This window comes from Oryzias melastigma, linkage group LG11 (genome assembly GCF_002922805.2).
Source record: "Oryzias melastigma strain HK-1 linkage group LG11, ASM292280v2, whole genome shotgun sequence".
Lineage (NCBI taxonomy): Eukaryota > Metazoa > Chordata > Actinopteri > Beloniformes > Adrianichthyidae > Oryzias > Oryzias melastigma.
In genome coordinates, this window is record NC_050522.1 from 422,663 (window position 1) to 438,518 (window position 15,856).

Consider the following 15,856-nt stretch of genomic DNA (forward strand, 5'->3'; position numbering starts at 1 on the left):
TGATTTCAAGTAGAAGTAACAAGTGGAACTAAACGCGGAGCGTTTTTCACTGACAGTTTTGAAGAGCACACAAACATGGCTGACCTTCCAGATCTCGTCATTATTCATTTCTACCCAGTGTGAAAGTTATGTTACACCTAAATTAAACACCTAGGTAAGGGAACACAACAAATTTGCAAAATCCCAATGTGGGGCTAGCTAGACACTATTTTGTTTGACATGAATTGAGAGTTTCATTAAAGCTGGTCAAATGAGAAAACCTGACATTATCTTGGTCAAAGTTGTTAAGTTCAGAGAAAATGCTTCCCTTTTGATGATGTGAAAGACTATTTGATTTGATTAGTAAATGAAATATTTTTCATGTCAGAATATTTATTTTCCCAATAAAAGTTAAACAAGTTTACTGATCTTGTCTTCACTTAAAAGTGCACTTTGGTGGAGAAAAGTCATTCATAATGGTCTAATGCAGGGGTCTGCAACCTGCGGCTCCAGATCCACACATCACATATCTCTCCATGGTGGCTCCTTGGCTTACGGGCCAAACAGCAGTTCAGATTATCAGGCCTTTTTTGCGTCTCTTGGAGGAGTACTGGAAAGTACCCCAACGGGGGAATCCGTTGTCCTCAAGGGGGACTTCATTTCCAACCTGGGCAATGACAGTGGCACCGGGAAGTGCATGATTGGTAGGAATGGCCTCCCAGACCCGAACTCAAGTGGCGTTTTGTTGTTGGACTTCATAGCTTGTCCATAACGAATACCATGTTCAAACACAACTCAATACACCTGGCATCAGGACACTCTAGACGGAAGATTGATGATAGACTTTTTTTTGTTTCAGGCAACCTTCGGTTGTGTGTTTTGGACACTTGGGTAAAAAGAGGAGCAGAGCTGTCCACTGATCACTACCTGGTGGTGAGTTGGATTCGCTGGCGTGGGAGGAGGTCGGAAAGACTCGGAAGACCTAAACGTACTGTCAGGGTCTGCTGGGAACGTCTGGCTGAGCCCTCCCTCAGGGAGGTCTTTAACTCCCACATCCGGGAAAACTTCAAGCAGGTACCGAGGGAGGTTGGTGACATTGAGTCAGAGTGGACTATGTTCTTCACCTCTATTGTCTCTGCTGCTTTCTGGAGCTGCGGCCACAAGGTCTCTGGTGCCTGTCGTGGCGACAACCCTTGAACCCGGTGGTGGACACCAGAAGTAAGGGATGCCGCCAAGCTGAAGTAGTCCTATCAGGCCTGGCTGGCTTGTGGGAGTACAGAGGCAGCTGACGGGTACCGGCCGTCTAAGCGAGCTGCAGCTCGGGCTGTTATGGAGGCAAAAACTCGGTCCTGGGAGGAGTTTGGTGAGGCCATGGAGAAGGACTATCGGTTGGCCTCAAAGAGATTCTGGCAAACCATCCGGCGACTCAGGAGGGGAAAGCAGTTTTCTGCAGGCACCGTTTTCAGTTCAGGTGGGGATCTGCTGACCTCAACTGGGGACATTGTCGGGCGGCGGAAGGAATACTTTGAGGATCCCCTCAACCCTGCTGACACTTGAGGAAGCAGAGGCTGAGGATTCTGGGGTGGAACTGTCCATTACCCAAGCTGAGGTCACTGAGGTAGTCAAAGAGCTCCTCGATGGAAAGGCTCCGGGGGTGGATGAGGTTCGCGCGTCTTGGCTGACACGTCCCTGCAGCATTGCATGGCAGACAGGAACCGTACCACTGGACTGGCAGACTAGGGTGGTGGTTCCCCTTTTCAAGAAGGGGGACCGGAGGGTGTGTTCCAACTACCGGGGAATCACACTCCTCAGCCTTCCTGGGAAAGTCTATGCCAGGGTACTGGAGAGGAGAGTCCGTCCGATAGTCGAACCTCAGATCCAAGAACAACAGCGCGGTATCCACCGGAATGGTGGACCAGCTCTACACTCTCTTCAGGGTGCTGGAGGGTACGCGTTCGACCGCGTTCCCCGTGGTGTCCTGTGGAGGGTGCTCTGGGAGTACGGGGTCCGAGGAGCCTTACTGCGGGCTGTCCGGTCTCTGTACAACCGGAGCAAGAGCTTGGTTCGCATGGCCGGCAGTAAATCAGACCTGTTCCCGGTGCATATTGGACTCCGGCAGGGCTGCCCTTTATCACCGGTTCTGTTCATAGTCTTAATAGACAGAATTTCTTGGCGCAGCCAGAGACCAGACGGGATCTGGTTCGGGGACCACAGGATTTCATCTCTGCTCTTTGCAGACAATGTTGTTCTGTTGGCTCCATCGAGCCAGGATCTCCAGCATGTATTGGAGCAGTTTGCAGCCGAGTGTGAAGCAGCTGGGATGAGGGTCAGCACCGGACCAGAGAAAGGTAGTTTGTCCTCAATGAGTGGGCGAAGTACTCCTGCCTCAGGTGAAGGAGTTGAAGTATTTTGGGATCTTGATCACAAGTGAGGGAAAATCAGAGCGTGAGGTTGACGGGCAGATTGGAGCGGCGTCCGCCATTTTGCAGTCGCTGCACTGGTCTGATGTAGTGAAAAGAGAGCTGAGCCAGAAAGTAAAGCTCTCAATTTATCGGTCAATCTTCATTCCACTACTCACCTATGGTCATGAACTTTGGGTCATGACTGAAAGAATGAGATCCAGACTACCAGCAGCTGAAATTAGTTTTCTCTGGATAAAGTGAGAAGCTCGGACACCTGGAGAGAGCTTGGAGTAGAGCCGCTTCTCCTCCACATTGAGAGGAGCCTGTTAAGGTGACTTTAGAATATGGTCCAGAGGCCTCCTAGACGCCTCCCTGAGGTGTTCCGGGCATGTCCCACTGGGTGGAGGCCCAGGGAAGGCCCAGGACACATTGGAGAGACTACGTCTCTCACCTGGCCTGCGAACGCCTCGGGGTCCCCCCAGAGGAGCTGGAGGAAGTGGCCGGGGAGAGGGAAGTCTGGGCATCTTTGCTTAGACTGCTTTCCCCCATGAACCGGTCCCGGATGAGCGGAAGAAGATGGATGGATGGATGAATATTAGTCCATTTATGGCAAGTCATACCGTCATCACAGTTTCAAACACAGATATCACACATCACAGATTATTGTCATATTGTACAGGCCAACTCCAGAGCCACATACACTGTGGAAAATATGGTTTAAAAAAAAAAAACATGGTGAGCATGAGTCTGAATTTTAAAATTCAGGGCACTGCATAGTCCTGCACTATACGGGGTTTGGAGTCATGAGGGAATTCTGAGTTAGTTATTCAACGTATGGGGGTGCATTTTTATTATAGCAGAAAAATATGTTATTTTAAGATTTATATTGTTCAGAAGAAAACATGTATTTCCATAAATAGACGTTCATTCAGAAGGGCATTTTTTGTGAGCTAATACTGTTAGAGAGCAATTCCTCCTTGTCTTGACCCCTGACCTCTGATTTTATGCTTCAGTCTCAATCCCTTCCTTTGTTTCACCTACACGTGAATACCCATCTCCCCATCTCTCTTCCCCTCAAGGCAGTCCTCCCTCCATCTTCCTCTGTCTCTCTGTGGGGAATGGCCCAGTAATGCCAGACCAATAAATCATTAATGCTGTAGCCCGAGCACCCCTTTGCCTCCTCCCCCTCCCTGATCCAGCCATCATCCTCCGCCGCTACTGCACTATAGCGGCGAGCGCATCAGCGCACCTGCAGGTTGCAATTCACGGGCAAAGAGAATTCAGAAGGCTCGCTTCCACGCCAGCTTAGATGACTTAAACGAATGGATCATATATTGATATGGATATGGGAGGCGACATTGCCTGAGTTCCAATACAAACAAATACGTCAAAGCCCAGACAGGTCACAGCCACAGCAGACAGCCAGAGAGACAGAGAGGCAGATAAACATGCAGGAAGCACAAGGAGGAGGGAGGCAGGCTGCAGGAGCATCAGAGGGATGCAACATGTCCCTGTGCAGTTATCCCGTGTGGGACACGTTTAATACGCACATTGGCAGTTGGTGCTGCTGAATGTGTGAAATCATGGTGATGTGGAACTCCAGCCCTCTCCACTTCTACATGCAGGCTGCAGCTTCCCTGCTGTTTTAGCCAACTCTTTCGGCGCCAACTTTCAGACGCACACAAAGCAGAAGGTCATCGGCAACCAGAACGCCTGCGCATAACACAAACATCCAAGCACAACACAAAGGCTCCATGACCTGCTAAATGCCCCCCTGGGCTTTCTGATGCACCATCAGCATGATACCACCACCACCTCCCCCTCAGCCACACCCAACCCTGTCTTCCCTCTTCAGATGCAATAAAACCGCTGTTTTTAAAATGTTCTCCTGGCATTTTTTTGATGATGGAGGACAAATAAAAATAAAATTCTGCTTAAAAATGCATTTCTGAATATTAATTTATTCAGATTATTACTAATCAGAAGCAGATATGAAAATACTGCTAGAAAAAGCTTGTAGGTGTGATGTAGAAGCTACTACAGCAAGCCACAAGGTCCATGCCCCGCCCTATTCTGATGCAGCCACTTACAGACAAATAGATCTATGAACGTCTTTGTTTTTCATTTTTGTTGCACCGGTGATGTTAGGTTGGAGTTGTGAGGAGCTGTAAGCTAGAAGGAAGAGTGTAAACAGAGAGCTCTCAGTTATGGGTTACTTTAAGGGGGGTGGGATTGTTCCAAAGGACTGCCCCACAACTCTATTCCTAGTGGAACTGTATCCTAGGAATAAACACAAGTTTTTATATTTTTGGCTAAAACGGCATCATCACTATTGGAAAGCTAAAGCTCTATTTTCAGAATAAAACTTTACGTTTGAAGGGTTTGTTCTGAGCACAGAAAACTATTAAAAACCGACGTGGACGACATTTTTCATAGTATGGCATGTTTACAACGTCAACATTACAATGGACATAGAAATTAAAAGTTTCTTCCAAGACAAGCTTTTCCTCACTGGGGCTGTAAGGCTGTAAGACCAGCTCAGTGGCCTTGTGGTAGAGTGTCCGCCCTGAGATTGGAAGGTCGTGGGTTCAAATCCCGGCCGAGTCATACCAAAGACTCTAAAAATGGGACCCAGTGCCTCCCTGCTTGACACTCAGCACTAAGGAGCTGGACTGGGGGGTTAAACCACCAAATGGTTCCCGAGCGCGGCTGTGTCTGCAGCTCACCGCTCCCCAAGGGGATGGGTCAAATGCGGAGAACAAATTTCACACACCTTGGTGCGTGACAAATAGTGGGACTTTAACTTTAACTAAGAAGCCGAGTGCTCGAATACTCGTCATCTGCTCCTGGAAATTCAATTACGAATATTTGCAACGACCAAGATCACTGATTCAAGGTCTTCAAAAATATAGTATGGAGTGTAGTAAATTGTTATTTTACAACACTTTAAACAGAATAGTGTTGGATTTTAAGTTTTTTTTTTAACTACAACAAACCCGAATGAGCAGCACTACGGTCATCGGAAGTATACAAATCTTCAAAATAAAATGCCGGTGAAACTTCCTGTTTTCAAAGTAAAACTAGCAAGAGGTTTATTTTCGCTCGCTGACATAAGTTCTGAACAAAACAATAAGCTTCAGGTCCAGTGTTTACAGTCATTTGGTTATGGTAACCATTGAACAGGTGACCCACTTATCGCAACTCCAGCGGATTCTGATGCGCAGAAACGCAACCTCGCTCTTCTATGCTGCAGGGCGAATGTAATCAACGTGAATCAGTTGATTCTCTCACAGAAAAAAAATACTTTTTTTTAATATACCGGGTTTGCACCAATATATGTAATGCTTAGAATATAAAATATTGAAGGACTTTGAGGATGTAAAAACAGTGGAGAACATTTTCAGGTTTTGTTGTTGCAGTTTTTCTCAATGATTTTGGGGCGTTTCTCACAACATTTAGTCATTTAGGCACAATCTAGATGCAGTTTCATGTTCATTTCATCCAAAAGTAAATCCTTTTGGACACAAAACAATTGATTAAGGATAAATCTCAACAAAATGCTCACTTTTGACTTGCTTTTGATCTATATTCATTTGTTTTTATCATGTCTTTCAAAATGATTTAAACCTGTTCAGCATATTTAGTCATTGTTTATACAACTAATAATCTTCATTTCATTGCTCGTGTCTTTCCACACAAATTAGATGAACATGTTGTCAAATATTTTGTTCCTCCATTTTAAATATAATTGTTATTGTGTTTCCCTGAAAGTGTCCATAAACCTCATTAAACACTGATGAAAAGAGGCATGTGAACTATTACTGTATTTGCAACCAATGACACTGATGTCAGCTTCCAGCAGTCTGCTGCAGTCAGTGGTCTGCTGAACATGACAGGATGCTTGTGGAATATCTTCCTCCCTTCTCTCTAGGGCTGGGTTGATAAAATCCATTAATCAATTTGAATCGATCTAAGCTTAAAAGACTAATAATGAATTCATAAAAACTATACATCGATTTAGCACATAAAGCTAAAGTCCGCTAGCTTGATGCTAACGTTTAATGGAATTTCCCATAGGATGGCTAATGCTAACGCTCGGTCAACCTAAACATATATCCTGACTAAATGAACATTTTTATAAACTCACAGACATGAATTTTCCAAACTCCCGTAACCCTTCCGCTCTCCTAGGTTTGTTTCCATTAAAAGTGGGTCATCTGGACCCCACAAGACAGTGCGCTCAACTTTTTTTTATCATTGATTTTTGAGTTTCACTAATGTCCATGGGAGACATAAAATCCTGTCCACCTTTGTCCACATTTGTCATGGAAGGAATCACACATCAATATGTGGGTGGAGTCATCTGGACCCCAATGTAATCATTTGTGGTCTAAAATATCGTATTTTGCTCATAATTTATTCTTCTTCTTGAATAAAGTGTACTTCTATAGTGTGATCACCACCTAGTGTCCAAACGGAAACGTCCTCCAGGAGAAGCAGAACAATGTTTACAATGTTAATGATCTGAACATTTTAGTTAGAACTTCTCCTTTAGAGAATCCATGTAACACTGGATGATATTAACAATCTCATTATTTCACTGATACATTTACAGTACGTGATCTGGATCAGATTAATATAAATATATTCAAACCATTTAATAGATTATTAATGTATTCATTTATCTTCTTATTGGCCGCTTTATCCTTTTCAGAGTCGTAGGGGTGCCAGAGCCTAACCCAGCTACTGATGGGCGAAGGCACGGTTCACCCTGGACAGGTCACCAGTCTCTCTCAGATTATCAGTGTATTTCTAAACAAATGTATAAACTCAAAATTGAATCGAATTTAAGAATCAAAAGAATTAAAAAAAAATTGTTATCGAATCGATCTTGTGATCTAGAAGATAAAGCAGATGTGACAAAAGTCTCAAAAGTGCCACTGAGTTCATTTAAAAGTAGTAAAGTATATGCAGTATTGCACTACTGACCTACTTCTAGGTTCTGGATACGGCACACCTGAGATTTTCTTTGTAAAACGATAAGAGCTGAGAAAGCTGAAGACTTTGCAGACTTATCTGATGCTTGCTGCATAAACATGAGGCGAGGTGACAGGAATGACCTCACATCCGCCATTCCTGGTCCACCTTTGTTGCTGAGGGACGCTGCTGCTTCCTGGAACTGGCTTTTGAGAAGGGCACGTTCATGGTGTGGCGGTGACAGTACAGCGAAGCCCTGTGCCACGGATAGCATGTTCATTTAACGGCTGAATAATATCCACCCGCTTGTCCAATGAACTGTGGGCCGGGGGACGAGAGGGAGCGAGCGCAGCACAATGGGGGTGTGAGGGAGTGTGGGAACCGATTCTCCCCAGGACAATAGACACTTCCCAGCGGCCACAGCACACCCATTCACTATCAGCTGCGGGGCCGACGTAGCACGCCGCTGAATATGCACCAGCTCAGCACAATGCTGCTTTCTCCCAAACAAGACCAGACTGTTTCCTCTCCCAAAGACAACACAGGCCCGTTCTAGCCTATACACAGCTTCATTCTCACATGAGCACTCTCTTTCTCACTAACTCCATGTCTGCATGTCTCTTTCGCTTTCCGCCGCTGTCACACACACCAGCAGAAGCGACAAGGCAGGGGATTGTGGAGACTGCGGCTGCCATGCTCTAACTAGGCCACCGTTTCTCACCAGAGCTGCTGGTCGTGGAGATATTCTGGGCTGCAATGTTATTAGTGTAACCCAGTTTACGCCATTACCAGGTTACTGCTGGAAGCCACGCCCCACGAGGACAGGGAAGTTCAAGGACAATGTGGAAGAAAAGACAATGGGGGGGGGTTGTGCTGAGGCAGGAGGAAGGTGGATGCTGCACTCAAAAATCACTGCTGGACACTTAGAGTTCCTCTGTTTTCATGCCAGTCCACGCCAATACTCTGATGTGACCCGAACTCTAACTGGTGCCCGACCTTTCCTAGTGGGTGCAAGCCCTCTGGTTGCTGTGGCAACAGAGCCTGAGAACCAAAAAGACGTGGTGGGGCTGAGAGAGACCGACAGCTCGGAGTGAATGAGGCGTGAGAGAGTTTGCCGCGTTGATGCTTCGACAGAGAAACACACAACATGTTTCTCATCTACCAATCAAACCACACTGAGTCACAATCAGTTCCTGAAAAACATTTCCTGCCCTACAGTTGTGTAATAAACCAACAAACCCTCTTCTAAAGCTTCATGCAGACTCAAGAAAAGTTGGAGAAACTCTGCCTTCAACCATGTCAACCTAGTCTTTTCCACATGAACGTATCCTGATTGCGTGCATGCACATGCATGTTATTGCCCCCTATTGTTGTAGATTCTGACACAAGAGGCTCCAGATTACCCACAACACCAATAACAATCTGCTAGAAAGGCCAACGCACCAGTTTTATAAAAGAATGCAGGTCCAGACGTTGGGTTGAAACCATAGACCGTTTAATAAGAACTGGACATAACAAGCGCTGAGGTTCCCATAGGAAATGCATTACCTTCAGCCCACGCAGAATCAGACCAGAGCATTCACCGTCACTTCCTGGTAGGTCTACCGCAACAGCGATCAGTCCGAGTCGGTCTGAGTCACGTTATTAGAGGAAGTACTGTCAACCAATCAGGAGTGAGTTTGTTCCGATTTGTTCAAAGGCCACACCCCTCCTACTGAAAGCGGCTCAGGGGAATCTGTCAATCAAACGTTCAAGGCGGAGCCAGTGGGAGCCACATGCTTTTACTGAAGCATCTGATTGGTCAGTTTATAACTTGAAAAACTGGCGATAAAGAAATATATTAAAAAAAAATTTGGATTAGAAAGAACGTGTTAAGAAGGAAGTATTAGAACAAGAATGTTTGTTTTGACGAATAAAATGACTGAGAAAAAACGGTCTGTTTCTCAATGGAAATCTATGGGACTTTGGCCTTTTTGTAACCCGCAAGTACTTCCTGTTCATAACACAGAAGAGGAGGGGCCGCGGTGTCCATTGATATTCATGACAATGATTTAAACTAGTGTTGTGTATCTTTCTCTATCACACGATTCGATACGGATCTCGATATATGATCCACAAATCGATACATAAAGGATTAAACTAACTTTTCTGCGATACGATACAGTCCGATTCTTTTACCAAAAATGCTCAAATCTAAATATTTCTTATTCAATTGGCATTTAAAGCTATAAATAGGGCTGGGCGATAAAACGATAATTATCGGGGGGGGAGAGACTCGATTGTGGCTGTGGAGTTTAGAGTTTGAGGGTTTTGTTAAAACATTAACCAAAAGCTTTTGTATAGAGCTTCGAATTAGAATAATTAGTTGTTTTATTATGTATCAATGATGAATTTGTTAGTTACATTTGTGCCGTTTATGCTCATTTCTTAATGAGGTGATCTAATAATAGTAAAATAAACTTGTTTTTAACGACTCCTGACATGACACTAAATGAAGAGATCTTATGTGTTTGATCAATCCTCCAACATGTACACATGTCAGATGACTGAGTGAAATGATGATTAAATCTATTATCAGAACTGTTTATTTTAAGTTTACATGTTATTATCTTCTGCTGCACAGCAGTACCTATAGTTTATGTTCAGAAGAAATTAGAAAATAATATAAAAAAACTGCAATATATTTGCTGCTTTAGAACAATGTTTTTAAGACTTAATTTTAATTTGAAATGAACTTCTATGTGCTGCAGTCAGATTAAAATAAATCAGAAATTCTGTCCAGCCTATTGAAAACATACCACCGTTATGGTTTAACTGTTGTGTACATTATGTATATGTACAATATTTATTAGAAATATTTAAATGTTCCTCACAGTTAGTTTCAATACTACAGTTAATACAAAAAATAATGAAAGTTTAATTTGAACTAACTAAGATTTAATGGGGGGGGGGCAAAGTTAAGGTGCAAAAATCTGAAGTCCTAAAGCAGTTTTCAATAAAGATTACTTTGATTATTTGATTATTTGATTGATATCGTTTTTAATATCGTTATCGCACAAAATGAAAAAAAACGATATCGCAATATGAAAATTCCCATATCGCCCAGCCCTAGATATAAATAATAATGCATGAAATTTGACAGAGAAATTTATTCAGGTATTGACTTGGAAGAAGGAAGCTTATGATTGGACATCTTTTTTTTTGCTTGTACAAAAAGACAAAGACGATAGAGAAAAAAACAGAAAGAGAAACTCCAGTTTCCAGAAATTATTTACGTCTTGATTGATTTTATACCTTTTAACCAACATAATCTTGTTCATGTCTGTGGTTTTCAAACAATACTGCAGCTGTTCGATCAATTTTTGATACATATCCATTTCTTACATCCCTAACTGATACTGCTGTCACTCCCACCGCCCGATCGATTTTTAGATTTGTATCTAGTATCTTTTGCATTCCTAGTTTAAACAGAAGTCGGCTGTTTTTCCACTTGAGTTGTCTGGTGTTGGAACAATAAAGATAAAGGTTCTTCTGTTGCATAACCTTGTGCTCTCTTATGGGGTCCAGATGACCCAAGCCTCACATTGACGTGTTATCCATCCCATGACAAATGTGGATGACTGTGGATAGGATTTCATGTCTGCCTTGGACACCAGAATCTGAAGTCATTGGGGAAAAAGGATGAGCGCGCTGTCTTGTAGGGTCCAGATGACCCCACTCCCAGCGGCATGTGGATGGATAAACAGCAGGAGACCTTTTCTTGCACTCTTATGGACCAGGTCAATCCGGATGCCTGTTGGTTGGACAGGGAAACTACACCTTGGTTTAGGAAAAAGGTTGGTAACTACGAGCTTGAGTTTCTCAGATAACCTTGTCTATGCACTGCTGAAAGCCAGGCTAAAGCGCCTCCAGCCAATCAGAAGTTACTAGTGGGACTAAGCATAGACACTAAACAGCTTGACTCCTCCCCCCTCCTATGAAAAAGAGCTGTGAAAGTAAAAACCTGGAGCACGACTCACCAGATGTACATGATCTACAGAACATTTCCCAACAGGCCTCCTGCAACTGTACGCGGCAGATATGTGCTAGTATTGGATAGCAGCAGTTCAGCGTTAACACCGGATGCTGAAATTGCATTTGTTCTTGAACATGCGTCACATTCCCAATGTGAAAGTAGCAAAAAGCAATATTCTAGGATATTATTGGCAGAATCACAATAGGAGTGTGAATTTAAAAAATAAATAGATAAATGGTTAGTATTGATCAGTGTAGAGTACATGTGTTAAAATAAAGGCCCGGGGGCCGGATCCGGCCCTCCAGGTAATTCCAGTCCTCCAGATCATTTTATTTTATTGTTATTAATGGCCCGATGCTATCTTGCGCTTATTTCTAACCTGTATAATTTTGATAAAATGTATTTTTATGGATACCTGGAGAGATGTATCTTCAGCGGCCAAATTCAGCTTACAGCATTTACACTAGGGTTATCACAGGTATTGCTTTATATCTAGTTCACAATTATGTTAAAAGTTAAATTTTTAACGTTTGAAAAATGTAGTTTTAGAGTGTTCAAATTTATCCTGTTCGACCTGCAAACGAGGTGTGTTTTGGATTTTGGACGCTTGTGAGATTGAGTTTGACACCCGTGCTTTAATTGAGACACAAAAATTATGTTTTACAGAGAAATATTTGGCTAGTAGAAATCTAATTTGACAGGCAGACTTTGGCCACACCGGCTGGTGACCAAAATAGCTCATTTAGAGCCCAGTTTATATTGAAAGATCCTGATCAGGCTGGTCTGCAGTCATGTCTGTGTCTGCCCTTCAAACATATTATGCGTTTAAGCTCTCAAATAAAGCCCACAAAAGCTGAACTTCAGACCAGCATAAGTCTTTTTGTAAATTTTGAACTCGATTTTTCATTTTTTTATTGAGTTTAGCTAATGCCTTCTGTCACCGTTAAAGCTAAAAGTATTCCATTAAAACACGGTCAGTATACGCATTTTTCCCAAACCGACCTTCGTAATTTGCCGAGTTTTAATAACGATTCCTCAGTGAAATTGACTTTACACAGAATGCCAGGAGTCATGAAGGCGTCATGGCGGCGCTCTGAAGGACTCCCGCGCTTCTCCTTCGCCTCTTACCTGCATGGAATCAGCGCTGAGGATTTCTCCATGGAGCCTTTTCCCGATCTCAATCGCCAGCTTGGACTTTCCGGTACCAGTTGCTCCCAAAATCACCACCAAAGACGGTGCCATCGTTCTGTTCAAGGCGCGTGTGGAAGCCGCCATGTTGATCCCTGCTCGCGGCCCAGCTGACATCCTTTGCGCCTGCGCAGTCAGTAGAGGTGGCTTCTGTTGCCCAGCAACCAAAGCCGTTGCTGAGGCGACATTAGATACTTGTCTTCTATGTACAGCAGCTTTTGTAATTATATGAGCATCAAGATTTGAAGTCAACAAAAGTGCTTTGAAAAAACAAATTAATTTGCCTTTTAATGATATAAAATAAATCAATACAAATTAAATCTGCGACAGACTGGCGACCTGTCCCGGATGTATCCTGCCTTAGTTCGCCCATCAGTAGCCGGGTTAGGCTCCAGCAGCCTAGAAGGACAAATGGTTAAGAAGATGAATGAATGAATTTAAACCTTTAAAGGGGCCGTACCATTAAAAAAACAGCTTTTGGAGCTCTCAAGTGCATTATACTGTTTATTCCTCACTATAAAGAACTTCAAAGTGGTATTTTGATCCATTCATTCATTTCTGGGTAATCCTCTAAAAACTTGGCCTCTCAGCCAGCCCCTCCCATACTTATAAAAACGAGCAGATCCTCACGATGTGATGTCACAGAGTGAGACATATGGAGTCAAATCAGGATCAACTTAAAGTGAACAACAAAACAGATTAAAACCTTTAAAAATAGACATTGTAAATAAAAAAAAATTTGAAATTTGAAAAAAAAAATATTTTGAAAATTAAAAAAAAAAACTATAAATGTGAAATTATCAATGGAAAATAAAGTATCTATTAGTAACAGCTGTTGTTTTAAATTTTTCAACTTTTATTTATTATTATTATTATTTTGTTTTTTCTGAATCTACACTTTCAGTCCTCAGTTTACATTTTCATTTCTGATTTTTGAGTTTGAGTGATGTAATTACATGGCGGGCCGGATCCGGTCCCCGGGCCTCGACTTTGACATGTGGCTTAGTAGACATTGAAACTTCATTATAAGGCAGGGACCACAAAATATTGACTTGGGGGCCGCAAATGGTCAGCGGGCCGCCAGTTAGAGAGATCATTAAAATGAGGTATCAGGCAGAAAAAATAAATTCAGTTCATACTGATATTACTGACTCTTAATATGAATTTGAGGCAAAAGAACATTAACCTGTACCAATTATAAAACAAAGACACCAACTTTACGAACAAAAAGTGACAGATGTAGCCTAGTTGTTTTAAAGTACTGTTTATTATCATAAATGTACTTAAAGTGATCATGAAGGTTCAATTAAACAATTATTTGTGTACTTTTTACCATGAAAAATAAGCCTAAGTGATTTAGTGCAACCCAGCTTTGAAATGCCAAATCTGCAAAAAGGTAAACAATTTCTGCACAGTTAGTATCGTTTCCATGGAAACTGTCAGAGCTCTGCAGCGGTAAGCAGAGATGCTTGTTGCCATGGTGAACGATGCTGGGACCGGTCATGTTGGAGACAGCTGGGAAACAATAACAGTTGGGGGAGGGAGACCCCCGTTCATTCTTTAAACACAAGAACATAAAAACAACATTTAGAGACACATTTTTAACGGAAGATGATGTCAAACAATGGAATTTTATTGATTTTTGTCAACTCTTCATACATAGATGCTTATGAGGTACAGAGGGGGAGAGAAACGAAGGACAAAGTGCTGAGACAAGATTCCAAAATTCACCATAACTGAACTCCAGAAGTGAAAAAGCAACATCCACTGCTAAGATGACGGATCCACAGCAGAGAACAGTGATCAAACAAACGCTAGGACGTGTGCAAACCACTGACAACGGGTGCACCCACTTAAAAACAAATAATTCAAAACCCAATCAGGGTTATTGATTGGTGGTCTGTGCTGAAACAATTGGGATTTCTCTCTCAAGAGAGAAAAAGTCCATCATAAATAGATGTGTTTGAGGCTTCTTCAAAGGGTTGTGTTACATTCACAGCCTGGTAGAACGAGGGCTTTCTTCCTAACCGTGAGAGATTTTCCCTGAGTGCTGGTAAAGCAGGGCATGCTGTTCAATTACAGTACAAGATCCAGGGCTACAGTGTTACGTCGCATGGCTTACGAGACAAAAGGGGAGCACCAAGCTAGCAGAAAGAAACACACAAAGCGTTTATATTAAGGTCACTGAGGCCACACACAGCCAGAAGTTTAAATCACTAGATCCTCTTAAGTCTCCACACGTCAGATCTTAGTGCTCTGGCTACTCTGATGCGATTGACTGCAGCAGCGTTCTCCAGGGAGGAAGCTGATCATGCACGCCAATTTTCAGCCACCGATTAACCACCCGGGAAATTATATTTTTAAGCTCACACTGAAAAAAAAAAAAATGAAAAAAAAAACAAGTTGGTAAGAAAATATAGTATAAAACTTTTGTCAACTCTGGCTTATAGAAATAAAGGAACTCCATAGAAACACAAGAAAAGTTTTGCAAAAAAAAAAGAAAAAAAAAAGTAAAGATCTTGACAAAGTGGCTAAGTGTGATCAAAGTGTTTCATTTCAACTCTGTTTCAGTCTTTTGAATAACAAAAATAGAAGTCATCTTTGAAAAGCGGGACGGCTCAGTGGAGACCCAGGGCTGAGCGAAAACCGGAATGAGTGTGGCGGACCGCTCCGAGCAGGACTGTACAGTTACTGAGCGATATACACAACACACACCTACCAGGAAAAGGCTTGAAATGAAAATAAAATAAATGTCATCACATTGAAAGACAAAATAAATACGGTCAAACGTGGAGTTAAATTAAACCCGAGCAGACATTCTCCCTTTGGCTGGTCTCCATGGCACAATCATAAAGATGGAGTGAAAAAAATAAATAAAAGTTTAGTTAAAACTAGGGCTGGGTATCAACTATAATATCCAGAAACGATTCACCAGAGCCTGGATTGATTCTATTCCACTTTTTTTTTATTCATCAATTCAATGTTGAGTTAACACATTTATTTAGAAATACATAAATAATCTACTGCATGTTTTGAATATATTTATATTAATCTGATCCAGATCACATACTGTAAATGTATCAGTGAAATAATGAGATTGTTAATATCATCCAGAGTTACATGGATTCTCTAAAGGAGAAGTTCTAACTAAAATGTTCAGATCATTAACATTGGAAACATTGTTCTGCTTCTCCTGGAGGACGTTTCAGTTTGACCACTAGGTGGTGATCACACTATAGCATTACAGCTTATTCCAAAACAAGAAAATAGTATGAGGAAAAAACAATGTTTTAAA

The 15,856-nt window shown here is 42.3% G+C and overlaps 1 protein-coding gene across 1 annotated transcript in view; it reads right to left on the reverse strand.

The window, feature by feature from the left end:
* The window catches only part of trit1 (tRNA isopentenyltransferase 1), a 54,740-nt gene extending 41,770 nt beyond the window's left edge, over nucleotides 1-12,970 (reverse strand). Inside the window, exon 1 of the mRNA XM_024263747.2 lies at nucleotides 12,502-12,970. Within this exon, the coding sequence (XP_024119515.1) occupies nucleotides 12,502-12,678 (177 nt within the window). The 5' untranslated portion in view covers nucleotides 12,679-12,970. The remainder of the gene's footprint in view (nucleotides 1-12,501) is intronic.
* Between the last annotated feature and the right edge of the window lie 2,886 nt (nucleotides 12,971-15,856).